At 52.4% G+C, this 19,423-nt stretch overlaps 1 protein-coding gene across 6 annotated transcripts in view; it reads right to left on the bottom strand.

Annotated features, from left to right (window-relative positions):
• AP1B1 (adaptor related protein complex 1 subunit beta 1) overlaps window positions 1-19,423 on the bottom strand; it is a 61,437-nt gene that overhangs the window by 12,564 nt on the left and 29,450 nt on the right. For all 6 annotated transcript variants that reach the window (XM_032140102.2, XM_032140100.3, XM_032140098.2 and 3 more), the window contains 11 exons: window positions 19,243-19,378; window positions 18,146-18,391; window positions 15,516-15,706; window positions 13,757-13,978; window positions 10,868-10,988; window positions 10,333-10,428; window positions 9,196-9,311; window positions 8,379-8,544; window positions 1,698-1,796; window positions 920-1,179; window positions 80-281 (listed from right to left, as the gene is read on the bottom strand). In XM_032140102.2, coding sequence (XP_031995993.1) covers window positions 80-281; window positions 920-1,179; window positions 1,698-1,796; window positions 8,379-8,544; window positions 9,196-9,311; window positions 10,333-10,428; window positions 10,868-10,988; window positions 13,757-13,978; window positions 15,516-15,706; window positions 18,146-18,391; window positions 19,243-19,378 — 1,855 coding nt within the window. The remainder of the gene's footprint in view (window positions 1-79; window positions 282-919; window positions 1,180-1,697; window positions 1,797-8,378; window positions 8,545-9,195; window positions 9,312-10,332; window positions 10,429-10,867; window positions 10,989-13,756; window positions 13,979-15,515; window positions 15,707-18,145; window positions 18,392-19,242; window positions 19,379-19,423) is intronic.

A 19,423-nucleotide genomic window follows, 5' to 3' on the forward strand; every position in this document is an offset into this window, starting at 1 on the left:
GCCTGGCATGGAGGGGCGTTCAGTGACTGCTCCTCTGAGGATCATTATCAACATCATCCAGAGGGGGCCCACGACATACCAGGCTGTCAAGGCCACCGCCAAGAAGGTCCACAGCTCCCATCTGCACCGAGGAGGTGGCCAGGGGTGGGCCGCTCACTGGGGGGCCGAGGTCCAGGTTGAGGAGGTCACCCAGCAGGTCGCCCTGGGCAGGGATGACATCTGGCTGCTCCCCAGGAGGTGCTCCAGTAGGGGCTGTCTCAGGGCTCTCTGCACTCTCACTCCTGCCGGGACACAGAAGTAGGGTGGAGGCATCAGGATGTCTCAGGAAGGTCAAAGAGACCCCAGCCTCCAGGCACCTCCCCCAGGACAGGCACTGAGTCTCCTCACTGTCCCCGACAGGGCTGTCCACACAGCCCCACTGCTTCCCCATTTCCATTCTCACAGCAAGTCCATCTTTCAGGTCCTCTGTAAGGATGAGTGAAGGGAGAGGGCCACCTGCTTCTAGCCCTCAGCCCATGCTAAGGAGAAAACTGGATGCCAGTGCCCTAGGATGGTGCCACCAGGCCACACCAACCACCTGGGAACAGCACAGGAGAAGGCACGGACAGGCATCTGGAATGAGACAGAACTGGTCTGACTCCCAGCTCTGCTAGCTGTGAGATCCTGGACCAGTCCCTCAAGCTCTCCTTGTCTCTTGTTCCCACCTGAAGAATGGGGACATTTGCTCTCAGCACTGTCATTAGGATGGAATGAGGTCATCTAGCAAATACCTCATGTACAATAAATAGCTGATAAAAGGTTGTCAGTTTTCCTCAGACTCAGGCCTTGCTGGGGGACAACACAGCAGGCCTGAGTGCCTGTGCTGCTAAACTGGGGAAGCAGGTGTGGAGGCTCAGGCCGACTGGCCAGTCCCACTCACGAGGCCGTGCGAGGTGGCAGGCTCTTGTGCACAACGCCCCGGCCCCCCTCCACAAAGGCACTGGGAGGTTTATGGTAGACAGAGGCCAGCGTGCCGATGTAGCAGATAAGCTCGTCCAGCAGTGTGGGCTCAATGAGGTCTGTCTCTTCAGAGATGAGTGGCTTCTCAGCCAACACCACCTCCTTGGCTGCCACCGGGTCCGTGGAAAGCAGGCGCCAGTAGATGTAGCCACGGTCCCGCAGGTCTGGGTTATCTGAGTCCTTGTGGGGGTGAGGAGAAGCCCATGAAACTCAGAGCAGTCAGGTGAGAAGGGAGGAGACCTTCCTGCAGCCACGAGCCAGGTGTGGCACAGGGGTGGCCAATGGGGACAGCAGTCCTGAGTGCTCCCATGAGCCTGCCCCTATACCACCTACAGGGCCATTCCCCAGCCCCGGGCTCATTCCCCATGGTGCTCTACTCCAGCCTGGCCATGCCCGCCTCTACTCCCAACCGCCCTCTGTGGCCTGCCCTTCCTGCCCTCAACGCACACCCGCAGGTTTCCATGGGCCTCCTCCTCTGTCTAGTTTGTCTCAACTTCACTACTTGACCTCACTGCACTTTGTGTTCTAAGCACTCTGAAGGCAGGGAGCTTGGGTAACTCTGGCGCTGGAAGCCAGTCCCACCCACAAGATACCTGTCTTAGGAGCGGGCCTGGCTTCCAGGTCTAGTTCCTGGGACAAAAGTTCCCCTGCTTGAGTGAGGGCTGTGCTGGGCACAGCGGGAAGGTTGGGGCACCCACCTGAGTGGCCAAACTGAGGACCTGCTGCACCAGCTCCTGGGTCTCTGTTGGCTTCTTCAGAAAGAGTTTCACAATGGCTGTCAGCAGCTGCAGCTGGACCTGCAGGGAACAGCGGTGATGAGGAGGAAGTGTGGGCCTCACATGGGGATAGCGGGAGACCAAAAAGGCTTGAAGAGGAAAAGGGTGTTCGAAGTCCCTGGAAGCCAAGCATAGCTATTCTAGGTTTGGGGCTGTCACGGCACACAGGCAAAGGGCCGCCACAGGTGTTGGTGCCGCTGAGCAGCCAGACCTCGGCATCACTCACTCAGGAAGGAGCTGAGCACTGGACTATTTGGCAAACCCAAGCAGGCCACGGGTGCTGTCCAGCCCTAGGGTTTTAGAAACCTGTTGGAGCTCTAGACTTCACAGAACTATGAGAAGCTCACATGTGTGGCTGGAGTGCTTCTTATCGGGACCATCTGCCAACAAGTGGCGACAGTTCCATGGAGGCCCAGGGGACTGGGGCAGAAGGGCTCACAGAGCCTGCCGTCAAGGACCTATGCTTCTACCAGAGGGTGGGAACCATTCTTGGTGGCCCTCCACCGGCCCCTGCCACACACCTGAACATACCCAAAGCTGCCCTCATCCTGGCCAACACCTCCTTGTCCTTCAGATCTCATGCCAACCCCACCTCCAGACGCCCCCATGCTTCTGCAGCCTCTTCCACCCCCTCACAGCGCCACCAGTTGCTGGCTGTCCTATGCAGTGAGCCCCCTGTGGGCTGGAGTGATGTCTGTCTTGCTTACTGCCGTGTCACTTACTGCCCAATCTAGTGCCTGGTGTATAGCAGGCACTTAAGAAATACTTGCTGACTGAAGAAACATCTATGCGAGAACAAGTCTCTGCACATAATCCTTCCTTAGTCACAGTCTCATTTTTGCTAGTCCTAGGACAAGGGGGCAGCCTGAGGCTCCTAGAGTCAGGGGCAGTGGGAGCCCATGGGCTGTGCCAGGGACAGGTCTGCAGCAGGAGGGCAGGAGTGGCAGTGCAGGAAGCCCAGCAGCAGCCGTGCTGACGGCATCTCTGGCACCTACCCAGGAGGAGGGCACTTGTGCAGGGAAGGCTGACAGCGGCAGGCAGAATGGAGGGCATGTGGTCCTCCAATTCTGGGACGAACCAGAGTCTGCAATTGGTTACATGTGGGCCAGCAGCAGATGAGCAGTAGGCTGGCTGTTTCCAAGGCAGGAGGCAGCCCAGTATCTGGCTTCCAGACTCTAGCCCCTGCCTGGGCAGCCAATGGGAAGCCATTTACCCCCATCTGTAAAGGAGAGGTGTGGCCTACTTCAGGGATTCTTGTGAGCTTTAAAAACAGCAACTTATGGCAGCTTGCTTGGAGCTGGAGTCAGATCACACCTTATTTGAACTCCAGTTCTATCACTTCTCAGCTGGGTGACCCTGGGCAAGTCATTTAGCTTCTCTGAGTCAGTTTCCTAATGTATAAAACAGTCATTACACCTCACAGGGTTAATGGAGAGTTGATGAAACCACAAATGTAAAGAAGCGGCTGGGCGCGATGGCTCACGCCTGTAATCCTAGCACTTTGGGAGGCCGAGGTGGGCAGATCACCTGAGGTCAGGAGTTCAAGACCAGCCTGGCCAACATGGTGAAACCCTGTCTTTACTAAAAATACAAAAATTAGCCGGGCCTGGTGGCAGGCGCCTGTAATCCCAGCTACTTGGGAGGCTGAGGCAGAAGAATTGCTTGAACCCGGGAGGCAGAGGTTGCAGTGAGCCGAGATCTCACCATTGCACTCCAGCATGGGGGACAAGAGCGAGACTTTGTCTCAAAAAAAAAAAAGTAAAGAAGCATTGTGTATTCTGCTCACTACGGAACAGCTATCATCATCACAGTCATTATCACCACTACCATCACACGGGGACTCTTGAAAAAGTTCTTCCCAATCCAGTCAGCCAGATGCCTGGAATTATTCATCACTGTCAGATCTGCTGTGGTTCTGGTCAGGTATGCCTCGGGCTATATTGCCAGAGGGAGGTCTGGCCAGGTGCCCAGGGCCCTAGCTCAACAATCCATTCCAGTTCCTCTCAACACACTCAGGCCGTTAGCCTGCATATTTAGGGCAGCCTTCCTGCAATGATGCCATTACCCCTGCCATCCAGACAGGATGGGATGGCAGGACAGGGCCAGACACAGGCTGGGCTGATATACCACCCTGGCCAAGATATATATATATATTTTTGAGATGCAGTCTCGCTCTCCTGCCCAAGCTGGAGTGCAGTGGGGTGATCTCAGCTCACTGCAACCTCCGCCTCCTGAGTTCAAGTGATTTTCCCGCCTCAGCCACCTGAGCAGCTAGGATTACAGGCACACGCCACCATACCCGGCTAATTTTTGTATTTTTAGTAAAGACAGGGTTTCACCATGTTGGCCAGGCTGGTCTCGAACTCCTGACCTCAGGTGATCCGCCCACTTCGGCCTCCCAAAGTACCGGGATTACAGGCGTGAGCCACTGTGCCCAGCTGCTGACCAAGACTTTTTAAGTCTGCTGTCCATGGCTAGAGAGGCCTAGGAGCCAAGGATGAGAAGATTCAACAAGACAATCTAAAATGAGTTTCATAATTGTCAAGCCTGGTGCAGTGGTGCAGGCCCATAGTCCTAGCTATTCAGAATCCTTTGAGCCCAGGAGTTCAAGGCTAGCCTGGGCAAAACATAGTGAGATTTAGCCACTAAAACAAACAAAAAACTCCAAATCGTCAAGCACTAAACAAGTATTCTTTTTTTTTTTTTTTTTGAGACAAGGTCTCGCTCTGTTCCCAGGCTGGAGTGCAGTGGTGTGATCTTGGCTCACTGCGGCCTCAACTTCCCGGGCTCAAGCAATCCTCCCACCTAGGCCTCCCAAGTAGCTGGGACTACAGGTGTGTGCCACCACACCCAGCTAATTTTTTTTTTTATAGAGATGAGGTCTCACTATGTTGCCCAGGTTGGTCTCGAACTCCTGGACTCAAAAGATCCTCCTGCCTCGGCCTCCCAAAGTGCTGGGGTTACAGGCGTGAGCCGCTGCACCCAGTTAACAAGTTTTTTTTTTTTTTTTTCTTTTTTCTGAGATGGAGTCTTGGTCTGTTGCCCAGGCTGGAGTGCAGTTGTGCGATCTCGGCTCACCACAACCTGCGCCTCCCGTATTTAAGCGATTCTCCTGCCTCAGCCTCCTGAGTGGCTGGGATTACAGACACACACCACCATGCCTGGCTAATTTTTTTATTTTTAGTAGAGACGGAGTTTCATTATGTTGGTCAGGCTGGTCTCAAACTCCTGACCTCAAGTGATCTGCCTGCCTCAGCCTCCCAAAATGCTAGGATTACAGGTGTAAGCCGCTGCACCTGGCCCTAACAAGTATTCTTAAAAGAGCTTTGAACTGTGTTGTGAACCAAAGATGCAAAGTGAACAGGCAACTGAATTACATCACACCCCCACAGCTACCATTAAACCGAGTGCTGGAGTGGGCACTTTACAAACAATGCCCAGCAGTCTTTGCAATAACTGCACTAGAGACAAGGAAATGGGTTTCGTGAGTTCAAGTAACTGTGCTCCAGGCCACACAACAGGGAGGAGCTTGGATCTCAAACTTCAGAGCTCTGTTTCTGTTCACACCACCAGACTCTTGGCTTACCTCTCCCTGTCCAGCTTCTCTCATTCTGGCTTTTTAGAAGGCTTAGCTGCAAAAGACTGACCCTATTATAGGGGCAGAAGCACACCCCTACAGCAGCGGTTCCCAGCCTTTGTAGCACCAGGGACCAGTTTTGTGGAAGACAATCCCCACAGATAGGGGATGGGGGTGGGGGGATGGTTTCGGGATGAAACTGCTCTACCTCAGATCATCAGGCATTAGGTTCTCATAAGGAACATACAACCTAGATCCCTCCCATGTGCAGTTCATAATAGAGTTTGCGCTCCTATGAGAATCTAATGCCACCGCCGATCTGACAGGAGGAGGAGCTGAGGCAGTAATGCTTGCTTGCCCGCTGCTCACCTCCCGCTGTGCAGCCCAGTTCCTTACAGGCCATGGTACCGGGTACCACTCCGTGGCCCAGGGGTTGGGGATCCCTGCCCTACAGGACATCCTCGCAGTGATCCCAGGCAGGACTTGACCGCAGGAGCAGAACCCAGCATAGGCAGGCTTTGCTTCTGAGACAGAGGGAAGAGGCTGGTATTGCAAGCAAAGGCAGTCTGGAGGCAGGTGGCAGTGGGGGGCTGACGGTGGGAATTAGTACTGTGATTCTGAGATGGACATCTGTTGTTTTTGCTCACCCAGCATCTATTCTGTCTTCTGGGAACAGAAACACTGGCTTTCCTTCAGAGCCTCACCCTTCTTTCTGTCCTTTTCAGTCCACACAGACTGGGATCGGTGCCTGGGAGACCTCGCCAACCACAGTCACAGTGCCTGGCTCAGGATAATGCAAATAGGTCCTGGGACTTTTGCTGGAGCTACTGAAGGGAGGGGAAAAACTCTTCCCATGGGAGTTATTGTGCTGTAAGGACATAGCCTAGAACTGTTGACTCCTTACAGCTCCCACTCTTGGGAGCCTACCCACGGCAGAAGATAGCTCAATGCCACCATCCAAGCACCCTCAGCCAGGAGTCCCAGAAGGGAGCATGCTACCCATACTTGCCAGCTACCGGAACCAGTTGGTCCCCTTTTTGGCCTGGACTAGTTTGCTTTTGAAACCAATTTGGCCCAAACCAACACTACCATGAATGAGTGTTAATTATGGGCTGGGCATGTGTCAAGGACATTATACAAAGCACCCTAATTTAACTTTCGTAGCAAGAGGATGAGGGAAGATCTAATGATTCTCATTTTACAAATGAAGAAACTGAGGCTCAGAGAGTTAAAGGGACAAGTATAAAGTTACTGAGCCAGGAAGGGGCAGAGGAGGGGTATGGACTCTGGGATCTCTCATTCTAAGTCCCACATTTGGACCTGCCGGGTTACACTGCCCCAGTTGGGCAGCAAAAATTTCTGTGCTCACGAACAGACTAACAGACAGTTCCTAGTTAACTGAGAAAAGAGAATACAAATGACAAGGCAGACATTCAGCCTCACTCATAACAGAAATGCAAACAGAACTACAGTGAGGTACCCCTGTTAGCTACTGGACTGGCAAAAACAAAGCAGAAGTAAGGAGAGGGCAATCCCACCATCTGAGACAGAAGTCTAAACCAGCACAACCTCCACAACAGGAATCTGGCAACAGCTACCCAAATCTCAAACTCACATGCCCTTTTCTCTAAGCATCCTGCTCCTATGAATGTATCCTCCAGCTATGCGTGCAGATGTGCATTACACAGGTTATTCTCAGCAGTACTGTTTCAATGAGCACAAGACTAGACACCTAAATACCCACCAGGAGAGGCTGGTTAAATAAAGCATAAATGAATGACAGCATGGTCTTTGGAGGTATTGGTAACAGAAAAAGGCAAGGTGCTAAACAATTTGAATTTACAGAGTATGCTACAGCAGTGTTTAAAAATAAATGAGAGGGCAGTGTAGATACAGTTGATTCTCACTACTTGAGCAATCCATGTTTGTGAATCTGCCTACTTGCTAAAATTTATTTGTAGCCCCCCAAATCAAGACTCATGGTGCCTTTGCAGTCATTTGCAAATACGTGCAGAACCATGAAAGCTTTGAGTTGCCTGACACACACATTCACAGCTGAGGTCAAATAAGGCAACACTCATGTTTCACCTCTCATCCTGTAAACAAGCATCCTTTCCACCACCTATTTAGTGCCATGTTTTTCACATTTTTGAGCTTTTTGTTGATTTCCTTGTTTAAAATGCTCCCTAGCACTTAAGTGCTTGCCTAGTGTCCCCAAGCAAAGAAGGCTGTGATGTGCCTCAGATAAAACACATGTCCTTGATAAGCTTCGCTCAGGCATGAATTACAGTATCAATGGCCATGAGTTCAATGTCAATGAATTGACAATATATATTAACTAAGGTGTTTTTAAACAGAAACACACATTTAAAAAGGTTATTAACTGATCAGTTGACAAAAACATTGTGTCTAGTTGCTCACAGAAATCAAACTTTATTATTTGTCCTAGGAGCTATGGTTCAGTACTTGCTAATTCAGTGTCTGCCATGACTATGGAACAGAAGCACTATGAAAAATAAGAATTGGTTGTATATGTGTGTGCATGTTAGATGTGTGTATGCGTGTATAGGAAGGATGGGTGCATGTGTGTGTATCTGTGGCTCTACTGGTGTATTCCTAAATGATCTCCTGACGTTTCCTAAGAAATCAAGAAAAGTGGTGACTTCTGGGAGGAAAATTTGTGTCCTACAAAGTGATGAGAGGGAAACTTTTCACTATATATGCTTTTGTATCAATTTTTAACCAAGTCATGTATTTCCTATTAAAATATGACTATGAAATTAAAACAAAATGAAGAACTTTTGCCTGCCTTCCATGCACACCACCACAGACTGTCTCATGTGTACCCGACTTGACTGTACTGCAGTGAGGAGGAAAAGGGGCGGTGTCCATTACGCGTACTTCACTCATCTGTCTGTCAGGGCTGTTTACGAGGTAATAGGAAGGGAGGGTTTCACGGCAGTATGGGCCACAGCGGGGCTGAGCTGCCAGTCATGACTCACACCCTGGCCAGCTCGCTGGCTCACCTGTGTGCTCTCGTCATGGAAGCCCTCGAGGAAGCTCTCCAGTAGCTCATCTGCGTTGTCGATCCGTTCCGCGTACTCGCCCACAATCCAGATCATGGCAGCCCGAGCCTCAGGTTCATCCAGGGAGTCCAGATTCTCACACAGTGTGGCAATCACACTCTCATACCTGGGAGACCAGGGCACAGTCGGTATGTGAGCCCTCAAGGAGAGTGGGCAACCCAGGGAAGCCAGACAGGGGCCAGGAGGGAAGGGGACCTGCCTCCTAAGACCCCAAGGTGGCAGGTAAAGGGGATCTGAGTTTCTTTTTTTTTTTTGAGATGGAGTTTCACTCTGTTGCCCAGGCTGGCGTGCAGTGGTGCGATCTCAGCTCACTGCAACCTCCACCTCCCTGGTTCAAGCAATGCCCCTGCCTCAGCCTCCCGAGTAGCTGGGATTACAGGCACAGGCCACCACACCCAGCTAATTTATTTGTATTTTTATTAGAAACGTGGTTTCACCATGTTGGCTAGACTAGTCTTGAACTCCTGATCTCAGGCAATCCACCCGCCTCGGCCTCCCAAAGTGCTGGGATTACAGGCATGAGCCACCACACCTGGCCTGGGGATCTGAGTTTCATCTGACACACGTTAGCCCTTATTTTGGCCTAGGGAGCAGAGGAGGGGCAGTGTGGACGAAATAAAAAACAAAGGGTTTCTTTTGAGAATGCCGCTTGTGGCCAAGAAGTAAGGAAGAGGAGATTCCTCCTTCCTTTTCCGCCCCGCCATCCCTGTCCCCAGGCAGAACCAGATGCCCTCTCCCTAGTAGGGCGGGCACGCACTTGTTGGGGTACTTGCGGAAGATGTCCTTGATGACCACGATGGCCTCCTGGACCACGTAGTTGACCTTGGTCTGGATGAGGTCAAGCAGCGTGCTCACACAGCGCTCCGCAGATTGCTGCATGGGAAGAGAAGAGTGTGGGCAAGGTCCCTGCACCCCATTTCCAATAGAGCCTCTGATGTCCACGCCTCGGCCAAGGGCTGCAAATCACTTCTGGCACAGCTTCCTCATCATAGTGGGAAAACAGGAGAACCCTCTCCCCAGATAACAGAAGAGAACCAGTACCAAATCATGGCCCTAGGATGGTGGGGACATGGGGAATGAGACTGAGGAGAAGCCAGAGGAAGCGTTCCTGAGAGCCAGGAGGGTCCTTGGAGCTCCTCTAGGCCCGGACCTGAGGGCAAGGTGACTATGCTGCAGTCCAACCCCACCTCTCTTTTTACTTGTTTCAGAAAGGGGGCTCCTGTGTCCAAAAACACTCACAGAACCTCTGACTGCTTCTGCCTTTACTTGCACACACTGCTCTCACGGCCTGCTCTGAAGGAGATTTCTCAGAACGGCATCACAGGCTCCAGGGTGAGCACGACTCAAGGGGATAGGTGAGGGGCGACCAGCTATCCTAGGACACTCTAGCCACCAGTGGACCCATTTAAGGAGAATCTGGCTTAGTGGTCAAGGAACATCTCCACAGACGGAGAAAGGAAGGGGATAAAATGCCAGGACGCAGGAGTCTGGAGTGGCCCTGGGGCACTTGGACACAGAGGCACGTGGGCAGCTGAATGATGAAAATATTTGCCAAAAAATGTTCAACAGGCAGGGCCCTTACCCCAGAGCTCTGTGAAGTGAATGCTAAGTCCACTAGCTTGTGGCTACCCCAGCATCTTAACAAATGCTGCAGGAGAACCATGATTATGATGGGTTAATTTGATCGGCAGCAACTCGAAGGCCTAAAGGATACTACAGAGTGAGAAGGAACCCCACCAGATCTGCACAATGCTCGCCATGGGGGCTCCAGTGATGAGCCTCAGGCCTTCCCAGACCACAAGCAAGCTGGTAGATTCTGCTTGAAATCAGACTGGTTTCCCAGTTTCAGCCCCCTTTCCCTTCTCCAGCCAAAGACAGAGTCCCAAAGCCTCACCTCCACCTTGATGGCGCAGCGGCCAATAGCACGCACAGCTTTCCGTACAAAGTCCACATCCACTTCTGTTGCGTACTCTTTCAGCTCTGCCAACACCTGTGGCCCAAACAGAAAAGATGGGGCTGGGGGGACCTGATGGGGCAATCTGCTGGAACACTGCTAGGCAGTGAATATACACAAACTCCCTAGGAGAGTGGGATTCTGCCTCCTGCTCCAGGTGGAAGGCCCAAGGGAGAGAGCTCGCAGGTGCCTGAAAAGGAAAGAAGGCCTGGACAACCTTGTTTGGGGTTGATCTAGCTAACATATCCAACACCGCGTTGTAAGGGATGACAGGTGATAACACAGAGAAACATTCTTTAGTAACAAAAACATCAGTTCTTTTACTTGCTTACAAAGCCCCGCGTCCCATGCTAAACACTCTTCATGAGATAAACAGTTAATGGTGAGACTGGTCACCTGGGCCAGAGCCTACAGTCTGGTGGTGGTGGAACCGTCCCACACCGAGCCTGTGCCCTGACCATCACACGTGGCTGACCTGGGCGATGTTGGCCTGGGAGGCCAGGCGGATCATGATGTCCAGCTTCTCCAGCTTCACGTAGATAGGGTCATTGTACTTCACGAAGAACACCTTCATCTCATGCTTCAGGATCTCAGGCCTGGTGGTGGGGGAGGATGCCCGGAGAGCAAAAAACAAGGCTTAAGCCCCGTGAGAAAATGCCCTCCACATTTGCTGGGACATTTCTGGGGTCTGAGGTGGAGCCTGATGTCTGTGAAGGCAGAGTCACTGCCATGGCTGCAAGCTCCTGGGCAGAGAGCCCAGCAACCGGCCTCAGCAAGGCTCTGACTGCTCCTGTGTGCCTGAGCACGTCACCGGAAGGGAGACGGAGCGCAGTGAGAGACGGCTCACTCACTCTCCAGAGGCAGGGATGGGCTTGGGAATCAGACATATCTCAGTCCCAGTCCCAGCCTGTGACCTCAGGCCTGTTTCCTCACCCATGAAATGGGAATGACGCTGTACAGAAACATGTTACTACTGCAGGTCTGGGACTGCTAGGCTCAGAAGGCCTGGCACGTGGCAACTTGGATTTTGAAGTGTTCTCACTGTTCCCTAAATGGTAAAGGTATTTAACTGTGCCTAGACCATTTGTACAAAGAATATAGTTTATGCTGAACACGTGCTTCCCTCCTGGGAATCTGGAATTTGTGTAGGTACCCCCAATAACAAACTTGGGTGCCGAGTCTCAAATAGGCTTTCCTGGGCAGAAACATTACATACATGTTGCCGCATTTTGTTGCGGGAGGAGTGTGCTCTGTATGACTCCCCATGGGAAGGAGGAGGTACAAGGAAGCCTCTCATGGAATCCTCTAGACTCCACCTGTGTCCTTCTCCCCTATGACCCAGCCGGGCAGCCCTGCTCTGCTGCTGATAGATTTTTGCTATGGGTATATCTATATGCTGAGTCCTGGCCGGGCACAGCAGCTCGCGCCTGTCATCCCGGCACTTTGGGAGGCTGGGGCAGGAGGATCGCTTGAGCCCAGGAGTTCAAGACCAGCCTCGGCAACAGAGTGAGACCCTGTCTCAAAAAATATATATATTTAAAAAATATATGCTGAGTCCTGTGAGTACTGCTAGTGAATCCTGAGCATGAGGGTGGTCTTGGGACCCCAACACGGACACCGACCTAATCGGCCTGCTGTAAGAGTAAGACGAGAAGCATCCAGCATGATTGATGCCTGCCTCAGAGAAGGCATTGCTAGGCAGGAGCTGTCACTAGCTGAGCCCTTTCACATGTGTCATTGTTCCTCCCTCAAAGGCAACATCCTTCTGCCTTCCGCCAGTATCACCCACCACATTTTTCCTGAACAAGGAAACTTCAGAGAGGGTGAGAGGCTGGCACTAGGTCACATGGCTAATGTCAGTAAAGATGAGAGTGGGGCGAGAATCCTCTGCCTCTGACTCCTACTCCTATGCCCTTCCAGAACAGAGAGGAGGAAGGAAAAGGTACGAGGACAGATGGTGAGGAAGGGAGAAGACAGGACAGAGAGAAAGGAGAAAACTGGGTACTCTGTGCTGCTGTGCACACTGTGGGGAGGTCCTGGCCAAGCAAGGAGCCTTTGTCGTGCCCCATGGGAGAGGCAAGACCCCGAGCTGGGTAGCAGGAAGATATTTCTGCGATTAGAACTTGGCAAAAGGTGCCAAGGCAGGGCATGGGCAGGGCATGTCTCAGTGACGTGGACAACTTCTTAAGAGATTTACCATGTTAAATATAGCACAGGGAATCCTGCACGCTGATCTGCTCTACTAGTCACTACGCCGCATTAAATCCATGACCCAAGGGCACTGGCGTATAAAGACCCACACTGCAACCAGGAAGCCCTAGTTTCATCCCTTGGTTTAGGAACTCAGAAGGCTTTCCCATATTTACCTCCCTAATATCCCAATTTGACCAATATCTCTGGGGCCCCCAGAGAGTACTAAGACCTAGACTGAAGCTACAACCAGGAGGATGTGCTGTCTTCCAAGAGAAAATGACTAATGAGGCCCCAGTTCTCTGTGTAGCCCCACTCCCAACCACAGGGCCTGCTATAACATACGAATGATCAGTGGTTGCTACTGTCAAGTCCCCACTGCTGACTCAGCCATTTGACCAAAAGCTGTGAGGAGAACTCAAGGTCAATCCCCCTCTCCAGAGCTGCAGGGCTCTGCCACTCAGAGCTGCTTCAGAGGAAGAAGGGATCATGCCATGAACCCCTCCGACCCAGCACTGCTCAATGGTTTTTCTGCTCTCGCCTACCCCCCACTACCACACCGCATGCCCTGGGAGCAGTGGCTCACTGCTCAGCCATTCTCACAGGAGGGAAGCGGGCGGCACAGCATTCAGAGTGAGTCTGATGTACCCCTCCCTCAGAACTCAAGGTTCCAACCTCAGAGAGTTTGACTAGAGCTACGGACTCTGTCCCCTGAAGAAATGCGCACAGATACACAAAATCTGACAGCCCATTTCAGGACAGCTCGTGGACTATGAAGACAATATCTAGTTTAATCACCAAGCTAGTCTTTACATAGCCTGCTTCCTAGTTAGGTTAAGCCAGGGCTTCTCAACCTCAGCACTGCTGACATTTCGGGCTGGACAGTTACTGTGAGGGGCTATTCTGTGCACTGTAGGATGCTGACCAGCACTCCTAGCCTCTGCCCACTGGAAGCCGGTAGCATGCCCCCTTCAGCTGTGAAAACCAAAGTATCTCCAGACACCACCAAATATCCCTCAGGGGGCAAAGCTGCCACTTTGGTTAAGCCATTCTGGGTTAAGCTATTTGAGATTTCCTGCATGGTGACAGGTCAGTTTCCTTTGAGAGCCCCCATTCCCAGCAGAAGAGGCTCCCCAAGGGGTACGCATGGACGTGTGTGTGGTGACCTCAGTACCTTTTCTGCACGATGAGATTGATGTTGCGCAGGGCCACATACTGCAGCTCTGGCTCAGCTGACAGCAGTGTGACCAGGGGTGGGGCCAGCTTCTTGAGCAGTGTGCCGTAGTAGTCCAAGTCCTTAGACAACATCTCCATGAACTTCATCAGCACCTTCACAGCAGAGAGCACCACAGCGGAGTTGGCGTGGGAGAGCCTGGGGGTGACCCGCTCACAGATGCTGGGGTCCGTCCATTCCAACGGGGCAAACAGGAAAGACAAAAGGAAACATTGTTTTTAGTTACCAAAACAGCATGTCCAGGCCAGGCGTGATAGTTTACGCCTGTAATCCCAGCACTCTGGGAGGCCGAGGTGGGTGGATCACTTGAGGTCAGGAGTTTGAGACAAGCTCAGCCAACATGGTAAAACCTTGTCTCCACCAAAAAATATAAAAACTAGCTGGGCATGGTGGTGAGCACCTGTAGTCCCAGGTACTCGGGAGGCTGAGACACAAGAATTGCCTGAACCCAGGAGGTGGAGGTTGCAGTGAGCCGAGATCGCGCCATTGCACTCCAGCCTGGGGAACAGAGTGAGACCCTGTCTCAAAAAAAAAAAAAAAAAAAAAAATAGCATGTCCAGCCTGGGCAAAATCATGAGAACCTTCTCTACTAAAAATAATTTTACACATTAGCTGAGTATGGTGGTGCATGCCTGTAGTCCCAGCTACTTGGGAGGCTGAGGCAGGAGGACTGCTTTGAGTCCAAGAGTTTGAGGCTGCAGTGAGCTGTGACTGTGCCACTGCACTCCAGCCTGGGCGACAGAGCGAGACGCTGTCACAAACAAACAAACATGCTTTTTGTAGGAGAAAGATTTAAATCTTGGTTCTGCTGCCTGATAACCCCCAGCAGTTTCAAATCAATCTGAGCCTCAGTTTCCTCATTTATAGAATCAAGATGATGATGCCTACTTCACAGGGTTGCTAGGGGCTTAACTGACATAACGCACGTAAAGAACAAGGCTGGGCAAGGCTGAGGTGGGTGGACTGCTTGATCCCAGGAGTTTGAGACCAGTCTGGGCAACATGGTGAAAACCTGTCTCTATAAAAAATATAAAAATTAGCTGCTCATGTTGGCATGCAGATGTCTGTAGTCCCAGCTACCTGGGAGAATTGATTGAGCCCCGGAGATTGGGGCTGCAGCTCCAGCCTGTGGAACAGAGACCCTGCCAAAAAAAAAGAACAAGCACAGTACTGGCACGTAGTACATACTGTATAGATGCCAACTCCTCACTTCTGACTTGGAGGGTATCTTGTTGGTTAAGACCATGAGTCAGGTGAGCCCTAGCTGGGGGACCTGCACTATTCCCTCCACCTCTCTAAGCTGGAGCTCCCTCATCTGGAAAGTGGGGGATGATGATGAAAGTTGCATTAGACTCTAAAGTGTGGAAAGCACCCGAGAGCCCCAGACACCCAGTGAGAATTCAATGAGCAGTGGCTCTGGCGCTACCCACCTACTGAACTCAACAGAGGTGCCCTGGGCTTCCGCGAGCTCCCAGGCCAGGCCATGCGTATGCCCATAGCTGCCCAAGGCAACTCTCCTGCTTACTTGGCTCTGGAGAGGTGAGAAGCAGGCAGGCCTCCCTTTAGGTGTGTCTGAGGGTGGGTTGTGGGGCAAAGCACTAGAAAGGGCCCACTAAGGCCCGAGGCCCAGTGCCTGGTTGGAGCCCCTGAGGACCAGGGTCCTCAAGCTGGGCTGGCAAGCAAGGGGCAGCCCGCTCACCTCTGGGCCTCGCGGTCGTCCTTGGGCGTATAGTTGGCGAGGCAGTCCAGGATGAAGATCTGGCCCCACTCGGTGCACTCATTGAGGGCTGTCAGCAGCTTGTTGATGGACTGTGGGTTCAGATCGAGCAGGTTGCTGCTGGGGTGAGACTCGGCAATTTCTGAGAGCGCTGCCACTGCGTTGGCCACCACCTGGTTGAGAGGGTGGAAGGGGCAGAGGCTGGGGGTGCTGCTCACAGGCCAGCGGGCAGTGGGCTAATGATGCTGGCTGGTCAGAGGTCAAATATCCTGAAACAAATATGACCCAATGGGCAGGGTCTGGAGCTGCAACGAGACCCACTCCAAGCACTCACCCTGCTGACTCCTCTGCAAACTGGAACAAAACAAGTGTGCCTGCCATTTAGAAAAACAAGACCTAGCTCCAAGTGCCTAGCCATAGAAAGCATTCCCAGCTTACTAACACAGCAGCGCCTGTCTACCAGCAACAGCAGCTCACTTCAATGCTTGTCAGCTGTGCTTCTCAGAGCTAGGGGATTCCTGCAGAGCTCCTCGAGACTACTGGGAGTGGATGGGGGCTTGCCAGGTGAAGCTCCAGGCCCTCAATCCATTTCCACTAGAGAGGTGTTTTTTTGTTTGTTTGTTTTTTGTTTTTGGAGATGGAGTCGTGCTCTGTCGCCCAGGTTGCAGTGCAGTGGTGTGATCTCAGCTCACTGCAACCTCCATCTCTTGGGTTCAAGTGATTCTCCTGCCTCAGCCTCTCGAGTAGCTGGGATTGATTACAGGCATGCACCATCACACTCGGCTAATTTTTGTATTTTTAGTTAGAGATGGGGTTTCGCCGTGTTGGCCAGGCTGGTCGCAGACTCCTGACCTCAGGTGATCCTCCCACCTCAGCCTCCCAAAGTGCTAGGATTACAGGCGTGAGCCACTGCACATGGCCTGTTTTTGTTGTTGTTTTTGAGATTGCGTCTCGCTGTGTTGCCCAGTCTGGAGTGCAGTGGTGCAATCTTGGCTTACTGCAACCTCTGCCTCCCGGGCTCAAGCAATCCTCCTGCCTCAGCCTCCCGAGTAGCTGAGATTACAGGCATGCACCACCATACCCAGCTAATTTTTATATTTTTAGTAGTAGAGACAGGGTTTTGCCATGTTGGCCAGGCTGGTCTTGAATTCCTGACCTCAGGTGACCCACCTGCCTCAGCCTCCCAAAGTGCTGGGATTACAGGCATGTAATCCTGTATGAGCCACTGCGTGCGGCCTCAGGCAGTTTTTGTTTGTTTGTTTGTTTGTTTGTTTGTTTTTGAGACGGAGTCTAGCTCTGTCGCCAGGCTGGAGTACAGTGGCGCAACCTTGGCTCACTGCAACCTCCGACTGCCTTGGGTAAAAGTGATTCTCCTGCTTCAGCCTCCTGAGTAGCTGGGATTACAGGCACATGCCACCACACCCGGCTAATTTTTGTATTTTGAGTAGAGACGGGGTTTCACCATGTTGGCCAGGATGGTCTAGATCTCCTGACCTCGTAATCCACCCGCCTCAGCCTCCCAAAGTGCTGGGATTACAGGCGTGAGCCACCGCACCCGGCCCAGGCGGCTGTTTTTAAGGGTGTTCTGCATTGTTTCCAACTTTTCTCTGTGAACCATCCAGTGCTCCAGTGCCCATCCCTGTACTGGCTGCTCAGTATTGTGTATGGCAGTTGCTCAGTGTTTCTGCTCAGAGTGGGGAATGGCTGGGTTTGTGCATTCATTTTATTTTATTTTATTTTATTTTATTTTTGAGACGGAGTCTCGCTTTGTCACCCAGGCTGGAGTGCAGTGGCGCAATCTCGGCTCACTGCAAGCTCCGCCTCCCGGGTTCATGCCATTCTCCTGCCTCAGCCTCTCTGAGAAGCTGGGGCTACAGGCGCCCGCCACCACGCCCGGCTAATTTTTTTGTATTTTTAGTAGAGACGGGGTTTCACTGTGGTCTCGATCTCCTGACCTCGTGATCCGCCCGCCTTGGCCTCCCAAAGTGCCGGGATTACAAGTGTGAGCCACCGCGCCCGGCCCGTGCATTCATTTTAAACAGGCCCTGCCAAACTGCCCTCCAAACTGCTGCCACCACCGTGGGTAAGGAGACTGTGGAGTTCCACATCCAGTTACATCCTGATGTCCTGTCTTCCAGGCTATGCTACTTCAAGGGTGATCCTCTACAACCCAGCAAAGATGGAGGAAGGAAAAAGCACCACACATGCAGCATAAGTCTTGGTGAGAAGACAGCAACAGTAACAGTGACTAGAAGGGGAAGGAGGGCACTAGTATTGATGGCGCACCGTGTACCAGGCCATCCCAGGCACGTCACCTTTACAGCACTCCTGCCAGCCATGTAGAATGAGATCTATCTCACTGACGAAGAAAAGAGAGCCTAGACAGCTTGCCCCAGGTTGCGCAGCTAGTCAGAGGGTGAGGAGAAGGGAATCCAGGTCTAGCTCCCTCCAGAGAGGGTGCCTGAACCACCACAAGGCACAAGAACAACTGGCACCCCCAGCCAGGCTCCGACTTCTAGGTACTCAGGACTGCCTGGTGAAGGGTCAAGCCAATGTCTTCCCAAGCAACCCAGGAGGTGGTGGAGGTGGCACAGTGGGTGGCAGTGGCTTACCATGGGGTTAGAGTCGGAGATGAGGTCTTTAAGGGTGTCCAGGAAGCCCTGGTCCTCCACCAGCTGGGCGTTGATGTCGTGGAGCTTGGCCACACACACAGCTGCTGTCTTGCGCACATATGGATCCTCATCCTTCAGGCACTTCCGGAGTGGCTCGCATAGGTACTCTGTGATCTTGTCAACGCGGATGCAGCCCATGGTCCGCACTGCCAGGGCTCGGATGAGGGGGTTGGGGTCCTCACAGTCCTGGGGGGAACCAGCCATCGGCCAGGACAGGGGTGGGATGAGCCATCTGTGGCTTCATATTTTCCCTGGCCTGCAGCTCTGAGCCCTGCTAGGCTGAGCGACATCAGATGGCTCTGTGGATCTTTACCAACTACAGCCAACAGCATCAAAAGTAAATGCTATATAACCGGCACCCATGCCAGCTCTGCACACCGTCTCCTCTGATCCTCACAGTAGAAATACAACACGGGTCCCATTTTATAGATGATGAAACTGAGGCTCTCAGAAAGGCTAGGAACTCATCTGAAGCCACAGAGCAAAGCCGTGATTCAACCCCACATCCACCTAGCATCACAGCCCTCGGTCTTTCCACAGGGCCACAAAAGCCTCATTTCCCCATATCTGAGCACAGACAGGACTCAGGGGAGCTAAGGTTCTAAAGGTATACAAATTCACAGGTAATAAACACTAGGAGAAAATAAAATTTAAATATAGGTGCACAGAGCTGACAATTTAATCTGAAGGACAGAAAATGGAGAAAGCAGCAGTCTAGAAGGGGAACAGAGAAGCTCTCGGACACCTGCTGATTCCTGCCCTGGCAAAGCATGCAGGGCAGGGCCCAATCAGGGCAGTGAGGGGATCAACAGGCCTGGCAGGACCTCACACAGGATGAGTTAGGCAGGGTCCTTAGCATCTGATTTTCTGGAGAGTGGGAGCCCTCTGCTGGAGGAAGATGCCTGCAGGCTGGGCGGGCGCGGGCAGTCTGAAGGTCTGGACTCCATCCAGCGCCACGGGGCCCCACCCCAAAGAGACTGAGGGGAGACAGAGCCTTAGGCACCCAATGTCCCCATGCCCCCCAAGCGTCTGCTCACCTTCACAAAGGTGTTGACGGCCATAATGGCCATGTCAGGCTGACTCTTGGCGTAATTCATCAAGTAGAGGTATACCAGCTTCTTCAGCTCCAGGTTGTCTGTCTGCATGCAGTTGACCACATCGGGGAAGAGGGCACTGGAAGGTCAAAATGGTGTCAGCATGGGAAAGGCTGAACAAAGG

Source organism: Hylobates moloch, unplaced genomic scaffold (genome assembly GCF_009828535.3).
Source record: "Hylobates moloch isolate HMO894 unplaced genomic scaffold, HMol_V3 SCAFFOLD_19, whole genome shotgun sequence".
Lineage (NCBI taxonomy): Eukaryota > Metazoa > Chordata > Mammalia > Primates > Hylobatidae > Hylobates > Hylobates moloch.